Genomic DNA, 21,901 nt, shown 5'->3' on the forward strand with positions numbered 1-21,901 from the left:
CGAGAGTCTTCCTCCTTTACTTCCTATTGGTCCAGCTCCGCTGTCATTCGGGAGCGAGGGGAACTTTGCTTCCTGATTGGTGAATTCCGTTTGGCGCCAACTAGGGAAGGGGCGGGGCGGCGGCGTTCCTAGCTGTGCAGCACTTAACGCTAGGGCCACTTTGGTGGTGAGGGAGGTGTGGGTTGCTTCTCGGCCCTGTCGGGGACCGAGCAAGGAGGGAGAAAAAAAAAAAAGTGAGGAGAGTGAATCGGGGGTGGGGGTGGGGGGGTCGCCTCGAGACTCTCGCCCCGCGGAGTTTGTTTGGATTTAATCTCGAGGTTGCAGGCGCCCGCCCGCCTGCGGCCTCGCGGCGGCCTAGAGGGAAGCACCGGTGCTTGTGGCCGGCGCCTGCCGAGTCCCCGACGCTCGCCCGTCCGCGCCGGTGCCCGCGGCGGTCGCGTCTCTGAACCGCGGGGTCGTGTTTGTGTTTGACCCGCGGGCGCTGGCGGCGTGGCACGCGGCTGAAGCCGGTGCCAGCGGGGCGGGGCCCGGCGCAGCGGAGGCGGAGGAAGACGGAGCGGGAGTCCGGGCTGGCCCGGCGGCGCCATGGAACTGGGCCCGGAGCCCCCCCACCGCCGCCGCCTGCTCTTCGCTTGCAGCCCCACTCCTGCGCCGCAGCCCACGGGGAAGGCACTGTTTGGCGCGTCGGCTGCTGGCGGACTGTCCCCTGTCACCAACCTGACGGTCACCATGGACCAGCTAGAAGGGCTGGGCAGGTGAGAGACCGGCGAGCGATGCCCCAGGCCACCGGCCTCTGATCGGCCCTCGGGATGGTCAGGCAGGAAGCAGGGTTTGTCCAGCTGGCCCTGATGCTCCGATCCGGGATGGCCTGGCCAGGGCCGGCCATGTGCACCCTCCCCCCCGGGCAGAATGTTGGGCGGGAGAGGCCGTTCGGATAGTCCGGGACTATCCTCAGCCCGAGCCAGACCGGGGGGCCGGGGAGGCTGCTGGGCTTCCTATCTTGTTCACCGCTTTCAGATTTCTCTGTACTCTGTCTCTATTCCAGGGAGCTCTTTGGAATCTACCCCCACGGGGGGGAAATGGGCCCTCCTAGGCCCTCACTTCTACTGTACTGAACAACCGCGCCGGATCTTAGTTTCCTGTAAGCTTTGTTCCTTCTCAACAAAGGGACATGGCATTTTCTTTTCTTGCATTTGTGCAAAATCTATGCAGTCACTTGGCCGGCACGTTTCTTATAGCTACCCGTCTCCCTTCTTATAGCTAGCCCTTTTTACTTAATTTTCTATATTGGAAATCTTTGAGGACTTAGTAGGCTGCCCTACACCACTACCACCAACAAAAACACATGCCACTCTTTTTAGTGAAGTTGCTTTTCTTCCGGTCCTGGGCATCTCCTTTTCTAAACATGTCTTAGGATTTTTCCAGCCCCTGGGATTGCTGTCCTACTCACCTTTGCCCTTACGCCCAGCATAGTACCTCAAAACAAGGCTCTCACTTAAGGAAACAACCCAGCATTTGCCACAGTCATGTCCTACAATGTGGCCCAAGGCCAGATCCACTCCTTTCGTTGTTCAAATACCAACTAGGTATTATGGGTGGCCAAGTGTGAGTGTGGGGTGTCCTTGGTTTCTTATCAGAATGGTAGTTTGTGGCAGCCTGGCTACTTTATGACCCAGCTCCCTGGGTGTGACTTTTTAATTATGTCCTAGAAATTGCTCATGTGACGGTATTTCTCTTGGTTTCAGTGAGTATGAGAAGCCAATGGAGGTGAAAAACAGCAGCAGTCTACAGAGAATGGGCTCCTCCGAATCGACCGATTCAGGTATTGTTATTTATGAGTGTGTGCGCATATGTATTCAGTTGCCTGCCAAGATCAGAAGGCTTTAGAGCCCCTGAAGCTGGAGACTTATGGGCCATTGTGAGCTGTCTGATTTGGGTGCTGGGAACTGAAAATTGTCCCCTCTACAGGAGCACCAAGTTCCGTGAACCACTGAACATCTATTTCTTCAGTCCCTTATTTTTTAAAATTCAATTTATTTATCTTGAGACAGGGTTTCACCATGTAGATCACTTTGGCCTCTTACCTCTCGAGTGCTATGGTTAAGGGTGTAAACCACCATGCCCTTGCCCGATCCAAGGATTTGTTCAATCTTCACCATTCATCTTGAGCCAGCCATGTGGGGAGCAATATTGGGAATTTCCTGAATCATGTCTTTTTCCTAGGACCTTAACTGGTGACAATCCAATAGAAATCATGATTTGGAGTGACATACCCTTCAGTCCAGAGGGAGAATAACTGTCAAGTCTTTATTCCATTTCTTTTCGAGAATATTTATTTTTATTTTGTATGTGTGGGTGTTTTGCCTGCTTGTCTCTCATGTTACATCCCATGTGCAGCTGTTTCCTTGCAGGCCAGAAGAGGGTGTCAGATTCCCCAGAACTGGAGTTAAAGGCATTAGCAGCCATGTGGTTGCTGGGAATTGAACTTGGGTCCTCTATAAGAGGGGTTGTGCTCTTTTGAACTATCTTTCCAGTACTCTTTTATTTTTTTTAAGACATGATCTCACTGTGTACACCAAACTGGCCTGTTGGAACTCATACCTAGCTGGTTGTATTTTTTCATACCCCTAAATTAGCCATATGATTTGAAAAAATAAAATAACTCCACAAAAAGTGTTACAGGTCACTCCTATCTGAAAAGCAGTCAATCTTGATAATAATTGGCTCTTAAATCTTGTTTCTTTTATTGGTATTTGCAAATGGAAGAGAATCCATGGATGTACTTAGAAAATGTTACTTAACAATAGAATGAGCATTATTTCCTAAGAATTTTGTTTTTATTTCTCAAAGGTTTCTGTCTAGATTCTCCTGGACCCTTGGACAGTAAAGAAAAGTATGTATTTGTTGCTTTCAAATTTTATACTTAGAAGAAAATTTTTCCTTAACCAGGTCTACTGACACAGTCTCACCTACTTGGGAAGTTAAGGCAGAGGGATCAGAAATTCAAGGCCTGTCTCAGAATAAAAAGTGAAGGGACTGGAGAGATGGCTTAGTGGTTAAGAGCACTGACTGTTCTTCCAGAGGACCTGAGTTTCATTCCCAGCACCCACATGGCAGCTCACAACTGTCTGTAACTCCAGTTCCAGGGAATCTGACACCTTCACACAGACACACATACAGGCAAAACACCAATGCATATAAAATAAAAATAAATCAATTATTTTTAAAAAGTAAAAGTAAAAAGTGAAGAGCTCAGTGATAGAGTGCTTGTGTGGTGTATGTGAGGCCCTAGATTAGGTTTAATCACTAGAATCACCAAAAAGAAGAGGAAAGAAACTTGTTCATTAGTTTTTGATATTTTGTAGTCCTGCCTGGTCTGGAACTCAGAGATATGACTGCTTCTGCCTCCTGGGTGCTGGGATTAAGCATGTGCGCCATCATCCCTCGTCCAAACTTGTTCATCTTTGGGTGAAGTTCTTCACACAGTGGACTGGAGTCTGCAGTTAGCTGCTCCCAGTGAGATCCCAGAAACGCTGCTGAAAATGGATGTATTGTTTTGTGTCAGTGGTTTCCAGGATTTTCCCTCCTTTATTTTAGCTGTAATTTCCCTTGCTCTGCCTTTTGGCGTTAAAGCCTTAAATGAATTAATGGATGTATGTATTTTAAGAGACAAGTTTTTTTCAATCTAGCTAGTGTTTGGGATGCTCCTGAGACCAAAAAAGCTTCAGAATTTCATTCTTGGATATCTTTGCTACAGTGAGAACCTGACTTGCCCATCCCTTCCCAAACTAGAGGCTAAGCAATGTGAATCTGCTGATATAAATACCCCTTTATTCTCATTTACCTTTTGATTTCATTACAGCCTTGAAATTTCCCTGAGGAGAATCAATTCCTTACCTGTAAGTTCCATGGTCATTTTCAGCTAATACCTAATGCCTGTAAACTGTCCCTCTAAATGCCAGCGTCACCTACATTTACAAAGTGGACATGGCTTTTCTGCATTCCTGTAAATACTAAGACTATGCATTACCTGGAGCAGCTTCAACAGTGGCTACTGCCTCTTGTGGACTTTGTCCTCGGTCTTAGTTTTATCAAACCAGGAAAGGTTCTTTTTACGCAAATGTTACTAAGGGGTTGGTTTGGCACTATAATGTACCTGCCAAGAGGACTATTAGGCCTTGTATGATTCGGTGTAAGGCTGTTCTAAGTTACAGCAGGGTGGAGCCTTGGTCACATTTACTGGTTATCTGCTGTAGTTTATGGGAAGAAAGAAAAAGGAAATTGAGGTTTTGGCTAGGTGTAATGGGTCAAACCTATAATCCCTAGCGCTTGGAGAGACTGAGGCAGGAGGGTCATCTCAAGTTTAAGGTCAGCCTGGGCTGCAGGGTGAAACCCTATCTCAAAAAAATAAAAAAGAAAACTGAATTTTCAATTGTGTTTTTCTTTAAGAATTCAATTTCTCTTTTTGACTTTGATAGCAGAAACTCTTGGGATGTAGCCCAGCGCTGAAGAGGAGTCATTCTGATTCTCTAGACCATGACATCTTTCAGCTCATCGACCAGGATGAAAATAAAGAAAACGTGAGTGTAGCATCAGCGTGGTGACCCAGGCTGGAGTGAAACCTCCACGTGCCAGTGGCTTACGAGCGAAGTGGCTGGCTGCTGCCTGATGACTAAGTTATGGGAAAGGAAAGCCACACCAGGCCTTTGTGTAGAGAAGTCTGGATGTGAATCTTGCCTTCTGCCTTGCTTTGTTGATGCTGGAGCTTCTGTCGGGCTCCTTTGGTCTAGGAATTAAATAAGATTATATATGTAGAAAATTTAAAATGGTACCTGGTGGGTAAATGTTTTTCAATTTTAGTTAGTAGCTTTTGTGAGGAGTAATTATATCCATGAGTAGTTTTTTCTAGAAGAGTCTCCTCAAGACTTTTCCTTTCTTGGCTCCAGCCCTAGGGTGACTTGTAAGCTTGTGAAAAATCATTGTTGTGTTTGGAGGTTGTGTGCCACTGGGCCTGCCTATCAGCATGTTTTTCTTATACCTTATTTCCTATGAATACCTGCCAAATATATAAGCTAACTTCCAAAGCCATGCAAGATCTGTGGATCTCAAAATATCTGAAATAGTGGCTTCGGGGATGGATGATGTGGTTCACCCAGAAGTCCATGTGTTCCCTGCCTGGCTTTGCCCCTAACATTTCCATATGTTATTGTTTCCCATTCATTCCCTGCTAAAACACCAGAGTTTATCACCCTTATAGTTTCTAGGTCTAATACAAAACCAGTTGCCTGTAGGAATGCGGATTCTGTTTGGCAGCTTTGGGAGATGCCATGAAGTAATTCATAGAAATGGATTCCCTACTTGTGTGCTTGGAACAGTTGGTCAGCCTCTAGTGCTACCAGACCAAAACTGAATAATCTGGCTCTTGACCCAAACTTGACTTCTCCCAGGGTTGCCTTCCTGGAAGCTTTGTTCTAAAGGAATAATAGCATAGGTTAAAGAACTTTCTGGAGTTATCCTATCTGGCTTCAAGATCTTAGGCACACCATTTAACTTGGAAGACCTAGTTTCCGTTTTGAGGCCAGCCTGGTCTACAAATCAAGTTCCAGGACAGCCAGGGCTGTTACACAGAGAGACCCTGACTGGAAAAGCAAACAAACAGGCCTAGTAGCTTCCTTACTTGTAAAATAGGAGCAGTCAGGTTGTACCTGATGGTTAGACAAGTTTATGTTCAGAAAGTATTTTGTAATATGAAAACAGATACTAGTAGTTACTGTTTTTAGTGCTTAATAACAAGTGCTTATGTAACTATTTAAGATAGGAGGCATACATTTCTATGTGTATGGTGTTTTGCTTTTGTGTATGTCTGTGTACCATGTATATGCCTGATACCTGCAGAGGCCAGTAGGGGGTGTCATAGCCCCCCAAACTTCAGTTACAGATGGTTGTAAGCTGCCCTGTGGGTGCCAGGAATCAAACGTGGGTCTTGTAGAAGAATGTTCTTCACTGCTAAGCTACCTCACTAGCCCCAACAATAACTTTTAATTAATCCTGTTTAGTGGAAGAGAAAGCTGCAGGTGGGAGCTTGCCACAGTGCACATGTCAAACACAGGAGCCAGCTTTCAGAAGTCTGTTCTCTCCTTACATCCATGCGGGTGTGGGAATGGGATTGAGATCTTCAGACTTCTCCGAGAGTGTACTTATCTGCCAAGCCATCTCACCAGCCCTAAAGCTGGTTTTTATGGACAGTAGAAAATATATCAAATATTATTTTACAGGAAGCATTTGAATTTAAAAAACCAATAAGACCTGCATCTCGTGGCTGCCTCAATGCTCATGTACATGAGGAGAGTAAAGATCTCTTCACACACAGGCAGAACTCAGCCCCAGCTCGTATGGTATGTGTTCTGGCTTTCATGTGGGGAATTCTTCATGGGAAGAGAATTTACAACATTGCAAGCATGCATGAGTGCCTGCATTCATGCATGTTGTACCAGCATGAAATTTATTAATGCTGAGCCTGTGGTGCATGCCTTTACCCAAGCACTTGGAAGGTAGAGGGAGGAGGACTAGGAATTCAAGGTGATTCTTAGCTCTGCCATGAGTTCAGGGCCAGCCTGGGCTACATGACATCCTGTTTCATGAACAAAAAAGCAAGTTTACTTGCTAGGTGTAGTGACTCATGTCTGTAAACCCAGCGTTTGGGAGGCTGCAGCCTGTGAATTATCTGGAGTTACCTCAATTGGCAGATTAGAAAGTTTCATTAGAGAAGTTGATTTATTTGTCAAAGGACATGTAAATAATAGACTAGAATTTAACTGTAGATTCTCCAGTTCATGATAACAGTTTGAGAATATGCTGGACCGTGGTGGCATATACCTTTAATCGGTGTATTAAAGCCGATTAAAGCACTCGGGAGGCAGAGCCAGGTGGATCTCTGTGAGTTCGAGGCCAGCCTGGTCTACAGAGTGAGATCCAGGACAGGCTCCAAAACTACACAGAGAAACACTGTCTTGAAAAACAAACAAAAATTTTTTTAACTCAAGAGTTTTTGAGAATATATATGAAATAGAATGTATTTGGTGGATGCTTGGGGATCAGAATGGTAAGATTTTCTCTGATTGCTTAATCATTAAAGGTACCAATAATTATAGGTGCTGAGGATGCAGACTTTTAAAAAGCCAGTGTTCATTTTACTGGTATAGCTTTTGTTTAGATTGGGGTTCTTTTTTTTTTTTTTTTTTTTTTTTTTTTGGTTTTTCGAGACAGGGTTTCTCTGTGTAGCTCTGCGCCTTTCCTGGAACTCACTTTGGAGACCAGGCTGGCCTCGAACTCACAGAGATCCGCCTGGCTCTGCCTCCCGAGTGCTGGGATTAAAGGCGTGCGCCACCACCGCCCGGCTAGATTGGGGTTCTTGTTTGCTTTTTTTTTGAGACAGAAAACCCCAGGCTAGCTTCATATGTGGTATGTAGTTCAAAACTTCTTGAACTCCTAATGTTCCTGTCTCTAGGATTACAGGTGTTGGCCTCCACAGCCAACTAGTTTCCAGGTTTGGGTGTCGAATAGATGAGGTGTATGATCTTGGTAACCTTGAGCATCAGTTTCTTTTTATTAAAGGAATAGCAAAGGATTCTGTGGGTATGTTGGTACACATAGTCCGTGCTCCTCCAGGGACTGAGACAGGGTGGAGTCTAGGAGCACTTAGTTTCAACGAGAAAAAGGGAATTGATTAAAATAGTGTGTGCTGTGGCTTAAATGGGATTGTATTTGTAAAGGTTTTGTCATAATGTCTAGGACATCATAACCCCTCACTTTAAAATTGGGCAGCTATGTTTTATTTTAACTTGGTTTTTATTTTTATTTATTTGTTTGTTTTGGTTTTTCAAGACAGTGTTTCTCTGTGTAGTTTTGGAGCCTGTCCTGGATCTCACTCTGTAGACCAGGCTGGCCTCGAACTCACAGAGATCCACCTGGCTCTGCCTCCTAAAGGCGTGTGCCACCACCACCCGGCTTTGTTTTTATTTTTAGTTGTTAATTATGGGGGAGAGGAGTGCATATGCGTACAGATGCCTAAAGAGGCCAGAGGCTTAGATCACATGGAGCTGTCTGAGGTGTTGCTGAGAATCAAATTCAGAGCCTCTGCAAGAGCAGTGCTTGCTGTTGACCTCCCAACCGTCTCTAGCCCTGGCTGTTGTTTAGACCAAGCAAGAGCTAGGCTGGAGGCCATACTTAGTAGTGTGCACTTGTGATCTCAGCGTTTCAGGGTAGAAGAAAGGTTCAGCCTTGACTTCCTATCTCCAAAAAAAAGGAGTAGGACAGACTCTAGAACAGGCTTCCCCTTGTTTCCATCTGTCTGAATGGGAGCTACATATGTATTTTCTTGTGTGTGCTATGTTATGATTGAGAATTGTATTTTCAACAAATTGTGTACTATCAGCTTGCACATGGTGCTGTATATAGTCTCAGTTCTCATTGCAAGAAGAGCTCATGGGCTGGGCCATGGTGGTGCTTGACTTGAATCCCAAAGGCAGGCTGGTCTCTGAGTTTGAGGCCTGGTCTATAGAGTGAGTTCCAGGACAGTCATGGCTACATGCGAAACCCTGTCTTGATGAGGAAGGGAAAAAAAGCAAGGTGTCAGGAGCCAGGAACTCCAGTGCCTTCTTCTGACCTCTGAGGACACCAGGTTCACAAATGTGCACATGCATATCACCTTTTTTTTCTTTTTTCTTTATTTTTTACAGTGATCCAGCTAAGCAAATCAAAGTGGACTAGAGTTCTTGCTAATTTTGTCTTTCAGCTATCTTCAAATGAAAGTGATAACAGTGAATCAGGAAATTTCAGTCCTCTTTTTACATCCCAGTCACCTGTGAAAGCCACTTTGTCTGATGAAGATGATGGCTTCATAGACCTTCTTGATGGAGAGAATCTGAAGGTACCATCTGTGGGTGTGTGTGGGTGTGCCTACTTAGTCTAGCTACCACTAGAGAAGCCTTCCAAGTAAAAACAGTTCCTGGGGTCTTAGCTGGCTGGTTGATAGTTCATTTTGTGAGATTCTTGAGACTCTTCCCTACTTGACTAAATCCTATTGCAGGGTGGGAGGTCACATGGTACTGGTGAGATCCTTCCATCTTATTGCTAGCCAGGCTTTTAGGAGTAGGGAAGAAAGTGTTGAGATATATCTGTAACTAAGACATAGCATAGTGGTAGAACATGGCTTAGGGTGTACAAGGCCATAGGGTTAAATCTCTTGCACCAAAAAAAGATACTAGCCTTCCCTGGTGGTATATTCCTGTAATCTCCACATTCATTGGATTGCCATAAGCCACAAGTTAGGCCAGCCTGTGCTACACAGTAAGGTTTTGTCTCCAAGCACAACAAAAAATTTATCCAGGCTTGTCTGGCATTCTTTAGGAGAATTAAATGTAAAGCATTTGAATTCATGCTAGTCTTGGCTAGGTCCTTTTCTTCCCAGCCCATCTGCTGGATCTATTTAAAAGCAGTTTTTCTCTTCCTCTAGAATGATGAGGAGACCCCTTCATGCATGGCAAGCCTCTGGACAGCTCCCCTTGTCATGAGAAGACCTACAAACCTTGTAAGTTATTCCGGTATGTGCAGTTTTGAGTAGCTGAGCCACTGAACAGAGTAGTCCTGACTGTATTGACTGGAATAATGGTCATTCGAGTGGTCAGATTGTAACCCAGGCGGATCTGTCTCTCACCACCCCAAGGGCAATCGGTGCAGGCTGTTTGACTCCCCCTCCCCGTGCAGCGCCAGCAGCAGCTCCAGCACTCGGTCGGTGTTGAAGAGAACAGAACGATCTCACGAAGAGTCTCCTCGAGGAAGTACAAAGCGGAGGAAGAGCATGTCCAGTCCTGTAAAAGCAGATATTCAAGAGCCAACCCAAGAGGTTAGTTTTGCAAGTTCTCCTTTGGTCTAGAGTGGTAACTGTCTTTCAACAGTTCTAAACATTTCTACTCGGTGGTCCTGTCCTTGCCAACCCTTACGCCTCTCTCCCCCTCCCCTACTTCGAGACGGGGTACAGGGTTTCTCTGTATATTCCTGGCTGTCTGTGTAAATGGCCGTATCCTGTCCCAATCGCCTGGTCCCAAATAACCAACTCAGAGGCTGAATATGAATTATAAATGCTTGGCCAATAGCTCAGACTTGTTACTAGCTAATGCTTATATTTAAATTAACTCATTTCTATTTATGCTTTGCCACATGGCTCATGACTTGTTACTTCATTTTTTACACATCCTGCTTGTTTGGTGGCTGCCTGGTGTCTTGACTCCCCTGACTCTGCCCTTCCTCCTCTTGTTATTCTCTCTGTGTGAGGCTGTCTCGCCCAATCTTCTCTTGTCCTGCTCTCAGCCAGTCAGTTTTTTATTAACAATGAGCATAATCCACAGCAGTCCTGGAACTCACTCTGTAGACCAGGCTGGTCTTGAACTCAGAGATCCACCTGCCTCTGCCTCCCCAGTGCTGGGATTGAAGGCATGTACCACCACCTGGCTTCTGATGATGCAATACAGCTCTATTTTTATTTATTCTATTCTGTTTGCTTTATTTAGTGGGTTGTGTTATTTGTTTGTATTAGGTTTTTCTTTTGCTTTGGCTTTTGAAGCAGGGTGTAGCTGAAAGTTTTCCTGTGTTCCTCCCGGTCCGCAGCCGCTCAGACCCAGGTAAACACACAGAGGCTTATAGTAATTAAAACTGCTCAGCCACTAGCTCAGGCTTGTCACTGACTAGCTCTTACACTTAAACTCAGTCCATTTCTGTTAATCTTTATGTCACCACGTGTTCCATGGCTTTACCTGTGTGCCATACATGCTGTTCCCTGGACAGTGGGCTGGTATCTCCTGACTCAGCCTTCCTCTTCCCAGAATTCTCCTTGTCTGCTTATCTTACCTATACTTCCTGCCTGGCTACTGGTGTTTTATTAAACATGTGTACAAAAGCATTATTCCATAGCATTAGGGTCTTGCTCTATGTTCAGGCTGGCCCGGAACTTATAATGATTCTCCTGTTTCTGTCCTGATACTGGGATTGATTACATGTGTGCACCACCATACCTGACTTTTATCAGTCTCTCATTCTTTGAGTGTCTGTGCTGTATCTTTTTGTCTGTCTTGTTGAAGAACTTGTCAGTTGTTACAAATCTAGAGGTTCCTCCCACCAGCCTATAAAGTCCAATATTGTCTCTTACCCCCAGATTTCTCATGGGGTGGAATTGCTGGGTCATGGGCCAGTGCATGGTTTGATGTGGCAGATACTGCCACAAAGTTTTCTGGAGTGATGTGTTCAATGGCAGTGTATGAGTTCTGTGTTTCTGAGTAGTATTTGGTAATGTGTATCTGTTCATTTTAGGTGTTTCTTTTCTATTGCTGTGAAAACCAGTTTGTTGCTGAGGATTGAACCTAGGGCTTTGTGCATACTACGCAAGAGCTTGGTCACCAAGCTCCATCTCTACTCTTATTTTCCTATTTGGTTATATGTTTATTTATTTGTTTGTTTATTTGTTGTTTAGGGGTAGGGGCACATAACCACAGTGCACATGTGGAGGTCATTGTATGACTTGGAGACATTTCTCTTTCTATTGTGTGGGTCCCAGGCATAGACCCCTGCAGTTCTTAACTCACTGCACCATCTCACTGGCCCCTGTTTGTTTTTAAAGCCAAATTCATTGTAGCTGCATTGGGAAAATGTGGGTGTGTGGATCCACATGTGCCACGTACGGTACAGATCATTTGAAGAAGTATTTTACATACTTACATAGGAATCTTTAGTATAAATAATTATTTTATTGCCTTTTTTTCCCCCCCGTGTTATTGTTTGTTATGAATCTATTTCACTGTGTAGCCCTGGCAGTCCTGGAACTCACTGTGTAGAACAGGTAGACCAGACTGGCCTCAAACTCAGAGATCTGCCTGCCTCGCTTCCAGAGAGTTGGCATGGTTTCCTTCGGCATGTTTCACAGGCAACTCAGGCCAGCCTTATTCTCTGTCTCCATCTTTTTATTTTAGCATTCTAGCACTGGGACTGCTGGCAAATGTTCTGACACCAGCTGTGTTCTGATGGTTGTTTTTGTCTTTAGGAGCAGGCTCTCTTGTGGCCTGGGCTGCCCTCGAGCTATATAATTTATGATGGCCTTGAACTTTTGATTCCTGTCTCCCTAGTGGTGGAATCACAACCATGCCCAGGTTTTTGTTTTTGTTTGTATTTTTTTGTTTTTGTTTCACTTTTTTTGAGGCAAAGTTCTTTCTTTTGGGGGTGGGGGTGGGGTGGGGTGGGGGTGGTTGTTGTTTGTTTGTTTTTTGAGATAGGGTTTCTCTGTTGTTTTGGTGCCTGTCCTGGATCTCACTCTGTAGACCAGGCCAGCCTCAAACTCAGAGATTTGCCTGGCTCTGCCTCCTGAGTGCTGGGATTAAAGGTGTGAGCCACCACTGCCCGGTGAGACTAGGTTTTTTTCTTTGTGTAGCTCTGGCTGTAGACAAAGCTGGCCTTAAACACGGAACTCAAGAGATCCATTTGCCTCTACCTCCTAGGCTTGTAGGTTTGAGCCACCATCACCCAGCATTTTACTAGTCTTTTTAAACGTGTGTGTGTGAATGTGTTTGCACATGTCCCATGATGCATAAGGGCCTGTCTATAAAACAGAATGGCTCCAGCTTTGGCTGTTGCTAAACGAAGGATAGATTTGATGTTTTCCTTTAAGGCAGAGCCTATGTAGCCCAGGTTGACCTTAAACTCATGATCCTGTTGCCTAAACCTCCTGAGTGCTAGGTCCTATGGTTTCTTTTTCTTGTTTTGTTTTGTTTTCAAGACAAGGTTTCTCTGTGAAGCAGTCCTGGCTGTCTTGGAACTAGCTTTGTAGACCAGGCTGGCCTCAAATTCTCAGAGATCTGCCTGCCTCTGCTTCCTGAGTGCTGGGATTAAAGGCATGTGCCACCACTGTCCGGCTCTACCCTCTTTTAAAATACTATTTTGGTGCAAGACCTATGTGTGCCATGGCATGCATGGAGGTCAGAGGATAACTTTCCAGAGTTGATTCTCTCCACGGTGGGTTCCCAGGATTGCAGCCAGATGTATATAAGTACTTTTAGCATCTGAGCCGCTTTACTGGCTTCACCATGTCTTTGAAAGACTGACTGCCCTGTCCTTGGAAGAGGAAAAAAAAAAGAAAGAAATAGTTGGTTCAAAGTCCAGATCTCCCTTTTTGGATATAAATGTTCAGGTTGTCTCTAGATTACTAGTTCTCAGGCATGCTTACACAGTGGTTCCTTGTGTGCTGTGCCACAGCGGTTCTTTGGTGCTGTGCCAGCCTGTAAGAGGAGCGCCTAGATCACAGAAGGCTATTTATTTAGAGGCGATCTAAATGATCTTGACAACTTCTTGATTTGTTTTCTCACACAAAAAAAGGCTTATCAGAAGTTCAGGAACTCGACTGAGATAAAGTAATTACGTTTTATTTTGTGAGATACATGACAATGATTTTCTGGTTTTTGGTGTTTGGTTTGTTTTTTTTGTTTGTTTGTTTGTTTTGTTTGGTTTGTTTTTGGCAGATTCGTGCCATGTAGCCCTGGCTAGGCTCAAACTTGTGGCAATCCTCCTGCTTGGATTACCATGCCTCAGCTCAATATCATCAGCTCAGTAGTTTTCAATGTGAACAATAAAAAAGCAAGGGTGCTGGGTATGCTGAGGCACGCCTGTCATCCCTATGGATCTCTGAGTTCGATGCTAACCTGGTCTGCATTAGCAAGTTCCAGGCCAGCCAAAGACTCGTGATAAAACTCTCTCTCCAAAAAAAGGATAGAGGGGGTTTTCTGGGAAATTTAACTAGTTAATAAATATTAGGGCCTCTCTTTTTTCTTCTGATTCGGTCACAATACAAAATATTTTACTTAATATAGACATTCATATTTCAGTCTCCTTTTGGGCATGGTCAAGGTAAATATTTCTAGGAGTTCTAGTCAAAACCCTGGTGTCATCCTCTACCTCTGGTTTGTTACAGCTTCTGCACCAGTCTTTATCCCTGACATCTTCACCCAAAGGAACCATTGAGAACATTTTGGACAGTGATCCAAGAGACCTTATAGGGGATTTCTCCAAGGTAATTGCAAGAAGAGTTATCTAGTTGGGTAGTACTTGGAAGGTGGTGGGGGTAGCTAGAACCCCACTTAGTCTTTCTCCTTCCTCAGTGTGGTTCCTGGGGTACCTCCAAGGCAACAGTTTAAAAAATTAAAGAACAAGTTGAGCTTCTAATGATGAGGTACATGTTGGTCTCCGAGACTGTTGCTGGCTTAGTGGTTTCCTGTATGGTTACCCACCTTCACTCTGACCCATAGTGCAGGTTCTTTGGAAACGGGACTTCTGAATGTAAAAATAGTATGCATATATATATATCCATATCCATGCTTTGAGTCCATGGTGTTGAAAGACATCTTTGAAAGTCCAGATTTGCTGGGCGATGGTGGCAGAGGCTGATAGATCAAGGCCAACCTGAGCTTCTGCATAGTGAGTTCCAGGATGGTGGGACTATACAAGAGACCCTGTCTCAAAAAAATAAAAAGAACAGGGAGTTTGAAGAGAAGAACAAGCAAAGCCCTTGTGTAACCTTCAGCTTGGGTTAAGACCATCGGTGGTTTGTCTTGGGGTCATGGGTAAGCTCTTAATTTGGCCAGTTGTCCTCTAAGTAACACTACCACGTTCATTTTTCTTAAGGCTGGGCCAAGATTGTTTTCCCATTCTCACTGCCTAACTCCATACTGGGCAACCATGTCCTCATCAGATATCTCACTTCCAAGGCAGGGTCTCACTATTTAGCCCAAGCTGACTTTAGATGCAGTTCTCCTTCCTCAGGCTCCCCATTGCTAGGGTTAGAGTATACAGTGCCATGCCTGCTCCTTCATTGTGTTTTGTTACCCCAAGTTGGCCCCATGCTCACACTCAGGCTGGGAATAGTCTTGAAGTCATTATCCTCCTGCTGCTTCCTCCCAAAAGCTGTTATTGCAGTCCTGAGCCACCATATCTGGTTCTCCTTGCTGCATTTTTAAGTCTTCATACTCTAGCCACTAAGATAAGAGTTCCTGATTAAAAACAAAAGAAAAAGGCAGTCGCCTGCAATTTCAAATCTAGCCTCAGGGTGACTCGTTCCAAGCCAGCCTGGCCTATACCGCCTCAAAGGCTGAGGGAGCATAGTGGCTCATTCCTTTCATCCCAGGAGCAGACACATCTCTAAGTTTGGAGCCAGACTGGTCTACATGAGACTATGCCTCCTTAAACAAATAACAATTAAATATCCAGATGTTAGTTCAGTGCATAGAAGGGTAATTAGCGTATACTATTCACTTTACGTTTCTTTGAGCTGCTTTCTGCCAGCTAGGCAGCAGAGTAAAGGACATTGGTAAGCTTTCACATTCCCCTAAGTATCTTCTGTTTCCTTCTTTAAAGGGTTATCTCTTTCATACAGTCTCTGGGAAGCATCAGGATTTGAAATATATTTCTCCAGAAATTGTAAGTCCGACTTGTGGAACCCACTGCACATGGGGAGTTGGAATCTTGTTACCTGACTGCCAACATTGACACCGCACCCTCCTTTCTCTTCATAGATGGCATCTGTTTTGAATGGCAAGTTTGCCAATCTCATTAAAGAGTTTGTCATCATTGACTGCCGATACCCATATGAATATGAAGGAGGTCACATCAAGGTTTGGAATTCTTGAGATTTACCATCTTTGGAGGCTTAGACAGGTGGGATAGTGATACCTCTCCGCTGGTGGTGAGGATTTAGAACAAGCCAGGAGATGTGAACTGAATGAATATTCCCATCAGTTCCTCTCTACCACAGAGCTGCAATGCTCTCCTTGTCTGTCCCTCATCCTATCCTGTTTCAGGTGGCACCCCGATGTCTAAGCTATTCAGTGGGGCCATGAAGGATTCCATAGCATTTGGGATGCTTAAATATAAATGTTTGACCACCCCAGAGCTTCTGACTAGAAAAAGCCAGTCTGGCAACATAACATGCCTTCTGTACTGGGCCTCTGTTCTTCAATCAAGGTGCCTACCTGGTGGAGGGGCACACATTTCTGGAAAGAAAGGAGCTGGTCACACCACTTTAATATTACCTTGTAAAGCAGCATTTAAATGTGGCAAGGAGGCATTAGCTTCTAACTTTATGAAGTGACTGTTTGAGATCATTTCTGGTTCTTGTATTTGTTAATGAATGGCCAACATGTGTAGACCTACAGAGAAAGCCTCATTGAGATGCAAAAGGCAGGTAGCCTCCTGGACTGCTGTGCCAGGAGACCTGCAGTCACGGTAGTCCGAGGGGCTGGCTCCCTCGATGAGGCTTTACTCCAGTGTGATTCAGGGTGTTGAGACTGTCTGGTGTCTTCAAAGGGTGCTGTGAACTTGCACATGGAAGAAGAGGTTGAGGACTTCTTACTCAAGAAGCCGATCGTGCCTACTGATGGCAAGCGTGTCATTGTCGTGTTCCACTGTGAGTTTTCTTCCGAAAGAGGCCCTCGAATGTGAGTACTTCACAGAGCAGGCTGGAGGGCGGGGCTCCGTGTTCCTGTGGAGCCTGGTAGTATGTGTGTTTTTCACTGTCTGTGTGATCCTAGCATATCGGGCACATTGCAGGTCGCTCCAGTGCCTTAGTCGACACATGACACACAGACCTGGCTCTTATGAAAACTACTCTCTATAGAACATCATTTCCCTTAATTCTATTTCCTACTCAGCCATTTGTGTTCAAAACAGCCTTTTTCAATTATTTTTACATTGTGTGTGTATGTAGAGTTCAGAAGACAACTACCCTGTGGATTTCTGGGATCAAGTTCAGGTTGTCAAGCACCTTTACCCACTGAGCCATAATTTTTTTTTTTTTTTTTTTTTTTTTGAGACAGGGTTTCTCTGTGTAATCCTGGCTGATCGGGAATTTGCTCTGTAGACCAGGTCCACCTGCCTCTTCCTCCCAGGTGCTGGAATTAAAGGCCTACCCAAGCCCAAACACCCAGACCAAAAAGATTTCTTGAATGTAATTTATGCACTTAGCCTAGAAGTTGCAGTTACAAATGACTTCCAGGCTTCTCTAGACCAGTCATTGATGATACCAGTGCCAACTCTACTATCGCCTGATTTGACCTCTGCCCCTTTGGCTCACCCGGTTCCCCTGCCCCACTGTGTTTAGTTCTACCTAGTGGTCTCATGGAATATCCTTTAAATATCAAGCAGTTGTTTCTTATGCAAATGTTACCTCTGAAGTTCCTGGGCCAGCCTGAGCTATATGAGACCCTGTCTCAAAGAAACTTAGAAACTAACTTACTGACAGGCTAGGGGTGTGGCTCAAGTCTGTGATAGACAGAGTACTTGTCTAGTATTTGTGAGGTCCTGGGTTCACGCCCAAAAGAACAGGGGAGTAGAAATGTGCTATATAGCAGATACCATTGAGACAGTAAAATGCAACCATTCATTAAAGATACAGTGGTAAGATTGAGCATGCTTGGTGGGAGTTAGCAGCCAGCCTAGTCTACAGAATGAGTTCCAGGATAGCCAGTCCTGCACAGTGAAACCCTGTCTCAATAAACAAACAAACAAGAAAATATCCTGAGCAGGACTAACAAGTGGTCCCGGTGAGGAGAAAGATGGTCATGAGAAGTGCCAGTAATAAAGGCAGATCATTAGACAGGGGGACAGGGCCCGCTTCAACCAGGATTGCTGGAAAGACTTGTGAAAAGCCAAGTCCTGGGCCCTTGTTTTGCTTTTGTTCTGCTGAATGAATTTATTAAGAAAGACACACTCCATAGGTGGGAGTGGACTACGGAGCTGTGAAGGGCGCAGGCTCAGAAGTCTGGCCCTTGGTCTTGAGCCTTGTCTGCTCTTCAGGTTGCACTGCTGAGGTTGAAAGCAGGTCCCTGGTGAGCTGGGCAGGCACTGCTGCAGAGCCGCACCCCTCCTTTTGCTGAAGTTAGGCAAACTTGTGGTTTCATCTTGCTACTAATCTGCCACATTTGCACACACATTCCATTCACAACTACAGCAGGGTACTAGTGGACAACACCATCTCAAGTCCTTCAGGCGTTGATAAGGAGTTTGCCCTGCTTTTGCCAGCCCAGGTCCTTGTTCATGCTAGGCGAGTGATCTGTCACTGAGCCACACCCCTGTGTCTTTAGCCAATATTGATACAACTTTTAAGGACTAGGTGTGATGGCATACTTCCAGCACTCAGGCAGAGGCAGGTGGATCTCTGAGAATTCAAGGTCAGTCTGGACTACATAGTGACAGTGAGATCCTGTTACAAAAAAAAACCAATCCAGAAGCACCCCACATTTAACACATGAAAAGGTAACATTTGAGCAGGACCTGAGTATTCACACATGAATGGAAATAGCAGGGACTTGTGTCCCAGTTTCATATTTTTCATTTGCCAGACACTCTTCTAACACTGGGAAATGTTAGAATTATACAAAATGTTCAGAGTCCTTCAAGGTGAGGTCAAAGGTAGAAGCTCCTCGGCAGAAGGTCAAGGAGACTGCAGTGGGCTGCGTGAGACGTGGCAGCGCACACCGGAGGGCACAAAGACTGCGGCGTGTGCACAAGTGGACTAGTGAGAGCGTCTGTGCTCTCCCAGCATGGGGCTCCAGTAGGCACTCCCGGGAAGTAGAAGCGCTAGTCTGTCTAAAGGCCCAGGAAGAAGGATTCTGTTGACAAAGGGAGGGGAATGGAGGAGATGACACCAGGGAATGTTGGTTCAGAGCTGCTGCAGCTGGTGTCGGCAGTGTGTCCTTGGGAAGGAGTGCCTGGACCACCACCCGTTCTTACTGACTGTGGTCTCCAGGTTCCTGCACTGAAGGAGGTGAGCTGACTTTTTCCCTTTATTCCTTTTCACAGGTGCCGATATGTGAGAGAAAGAGATCGACTTGGCAATGAATACCCCAAACTCCACTACCCTGAACTGTATGTCCTGAAGGGAGGATACAAGGAGTTTTTCCTGAAATGCCAGGTGAGGGGTCTGTGCTGAGCATGTCTCCATGTGCCCACGCTGGACCAGTGGGTTTGTAGCTGCTGCTGTTTGCCGGGGTATGGTGACGAGATAAACATCCACTCAGCACTAGGCTCCCGTGGAACTCACTGGCCCTGCCTCTTGCTTCTTCCAGCCTTGAAGCTCTAGGCAAGGGGAAGCCAGGTTGTGTGAGGCGGGCATGTCCTGACCTTGTCCTCTTGTTCTCACGTCCCTGTAGTCTCACTGTGAGCCCCCCAGTTACCGACCAATGCACCATGAAGACTTTAAAGAAGACCTGAAGAAATTCCGTACCAAGAGCCGGACCTGGGCAGGGGAAAAGAGCAAAAGAGAGATGTACAGTCGCCTGAAGAAGCTCTGAAGGCAGGCAGCAGCGGCCTGAGCTTCTCTGTGTCCCTTCCCTTTCCCTTTGCTGCAGAGCAGTAAGCGGAGGAGCCGACTGCGGTACGAGGAGAAAGACCTGGGCCTTCTGTGCCCTAACCCTACACTCCCAGGTTGGAGCCCAGGGCATCCTGCTGTTCCGCTCTTCTGTCCTGTAAGACTCCTTCCCTGTCCGGACTGTCTGCCTAAGCTGGACATGCCACCGCGCAGACTGGAGTCTATAGTCTTGAACACCATGTCAAGCTACTCTGATTGAGCATCCCATGAAGAAGTAGCTGGAGCCTTCTTGGGAGGACCCTGGCCTCCTGTCGTGAGGGGAAAGACATGACAAAGAGTGTTGCTGGCCAAATACCAAAGATAGGCTGGAAGGGAGAGGTCCTCGTGGATGACCCATAACTTAATTTATTCAGCTTCATCAATTATTTTATTTCTTTTAATTCCTCAAGACTTTTACTTTACTGCTTCATTAAGTCAAAATACTGCCATTTTAGGTAGAGTTTTATCATCCCAGGAACTACCTCTACTTTTAATTTTTAGAAAAACATTGGGCCAGGCATAAGAAAAGGCAACCTGTTGAGTTGTGGCCAGCGCTAGGAGCTCAGTCACCCCTAGGAGGCGCTGTGGACTGGGATTGCTGCTACTCAAAGTCAAGGACTGAGATGCTGGTAAGAGCCTGCACCAGATCCAGGCTTGGCTACAGGACATAAGCTAACCTTCCCAGACCTACCTCTGTCCTTTGTGATCTCCTTGGGAAAGTTTTGTCTCCATCCTTCTCGCCCCAGGACCCCATGGTAGTGGCTGGTGTAAGAGTCACAGGAAAGCACTTGAGGCAGCTTCCATCTGGCCACCCCCAGGCCAGTGTTGGAATGCTGTAGTGTAGGTACCCCAAGGTGAGAGTGGGAAGGAATGAGGAGTCTACGGGGTGAGGGAGGAGCATGCCCACTGAATGTCCTTTAAGAAAAAAAAAAAAAAAAAGTCGTTTTATGAGTTGAGGGGTATCAAATCAGTGTTGGGTGGGCACCCAAGGGTGAGAAGGGGGCCAGAAGTCCAGGCCATTAGGTGGAAGGAGGGGGTCCTGGTCTACAGATGACTGTAGAATTTCTCAGGAGGGAGTGGTAAATATTGAAGTAAAATGTTCTGGGTTTTATCATGTTTTAATTTGAGGGATAGGGAGTGATGAGTCACACCAGTTACCCCCTAATCTAACCCCGTGGAAGTGAGGCTCTTGAGGGAACACCTCCATCTGAGGAGCTGGCCTGCTTTAATTCTGTGCCGCCTGTTTTGGTGCCTGTTCATCGAAACCCTCAGGCTTCAGTCTCCTGCTCATGTCTGCTCCACTGGGGTCTAGCCAGGCTTTTCCTAGGGAAAGTCTCCCCTCTGCCTCTGCTTTCATCTGGGGGTGGGGAGGGAATCAGTGGCATTGAAGATGGCTGATTGCTTTGTTATGGGTTTGAGTTGCATTTGGCTATAAAACAAATCTTGTTGGAAAATATGTGGAGAACAAGGGAATGAGCGGCCCCTTCCCCAGTGTTGAAATATGTCCCGATCGTCTCTGGTCTGGTTTGTAGAGATTCTGTTAGTTGAATACCTTGGAGGAGAATGGCTTTTGGGTTGTACCAGCTTAGTTAGTACTGTTAACCAACTGTTGCAGGCTCTGCAAATAAAAGTGATCTTGAACCCATGTTCTCTGCCTAGTTCCTAATATACTCAAAGGGAGTTTCATTGCCCTTAGAGTTCTAGGGTCACTAACTAAAACTAAGGCCACCATATTTCCTCAAGAAGATTAAAAAAAAATATATGCTGGGCGGTGGTGGCGCACGCCTTTAATCCCAGCACTTGGGAGGCAGAGGCAGGCGGATCTTTGTGAGTTCCAGGCCAGCCTGGTCTACAGAATGAGATCCAGAAAAGGCACAAAGCTACACAGAGAAACCCTGTCTCAAAAAAATAAAAAAATTATACACAAAATTTGGCTTCAGTAATGGCTGAAACAGTCCCATTACAATGAAGACCAAAATATACTCAGTGATTGACAGGATAAAATGGGCGTGTGTATTAAGCTTTTGCCTCAAAGCAATGCACACCTTTGATTCTTGCATTCTAGGTAGAGGCTGGTGGATCTCTAGTTCCAGGCCAGCCAGTGTCACATGATAAGACCCTACCTCAAAGTAGTTTTAGTTGCCAGATGGTAGTGATGCATGCCTTATTAATCACAGCTCTTAGGAGGCAGAGACATGTCCATCTACTTACAGGCCAAGGCAGGAGGATATTGAGTTCAAGGCCAACCAGCCTTAGCACCTTAGCAAGACTTGATCTCAAAGATTTAAAGGTCTGGAATGTAGCTCAGTGGTAGGAAGAGTATTGTCTAGCATGTTGGATATATGCTAGTCTCTGGGCAGTGGCAGGAGTTGGGAGAACAGGAGGGAAGAGACTTGGTAAAGGCTATAAAAGATCTTTAGGGCTGGAGAGATGGCTCAGGTTAAGAGCACTGTCCGCTCTTCCAGA

The 21,901-nt window shown here is 45.7% G+C and overlaps 1 protein-coding gene across 8 annotated transcripts; it reads left to right on the forward strand.

The window, feature by feature from the left end:
- The first annotated feature begins 486 nt into the window (after nucleotides 1-486).
- On the forward strand, nucleotides 487-21,076 carry Cdc25a (cell division cycle 25A). Of its 8 annotated transcripts, none has more exons than XM_076577083.1 (16): nucleotides 523-755; nucleotides 1,046-1,141; nucleotides 1,746-1,822; nucleotides 2,851-2,893; nucleotides 3,863-3,899; nucleotides 4,482-4,580; nucleotides 6,276-6,395; nucleotides 8,795-8,929; nucleotides 9,515-9,589; nucleotides 9,725-9,904; nucleotides 14,009-14,107; nucleotides 15,448-15,510; nucleotides 15,606-15,704; nucleotides 16,396-16,526; nucleotides 18,889-19,000; nucleotides 19,239-21,076. In XM_076577083.1, exons 3-16 carry the CDS (start codon nucleotides 1,762-1,764, stop codon nucleotides 19,377-19,379), a joined length of 1,395 nt encoding a protein of 464 aa, XP_076433198.1. In that variant the 5' UTR covers nucleotides 523-755; nucleotides 1,046-1,141; nucleotides 1,746-1,761; the 3' UTR covers nucleotides 19,380-21,076. The 8 variants fall into 8 exon arrangements, with proteins under 8 accessions (XP_076433200.1, XP_042137651.2, XP_042137649.2 ...); XM_042281718.2 differs by having other exon boundaries at nucleotides 530-755; nucleotides 4,479-4,580; XM_042281715.2 differs by lacking the exon at nucleotides 1,046-1,141 and having other exon boundaries at nucleotides 492-755.
- Nucleotides 21,077-21,901: the final 825 nt, after the last annotated feature.

The sequence above is a fragment of the Peromyscus maniculatus genome, chromosome 7 (assembly GCF_049852395.1).
Source record: "Peromyscus maniculatus bairdii isolate BWxNUB_F1_BW_parent chromosome 7, HU_Pman_BW_mat_3.1, whole genome shotgun sequence".
Taxonomy (NCBI): domain Eukaryota; kingdom Metazoa; phylum Chordata; class Mammalia; order Rodentia; family Cricetidae; genus Peromyscus; species Peromyscus maniculatus.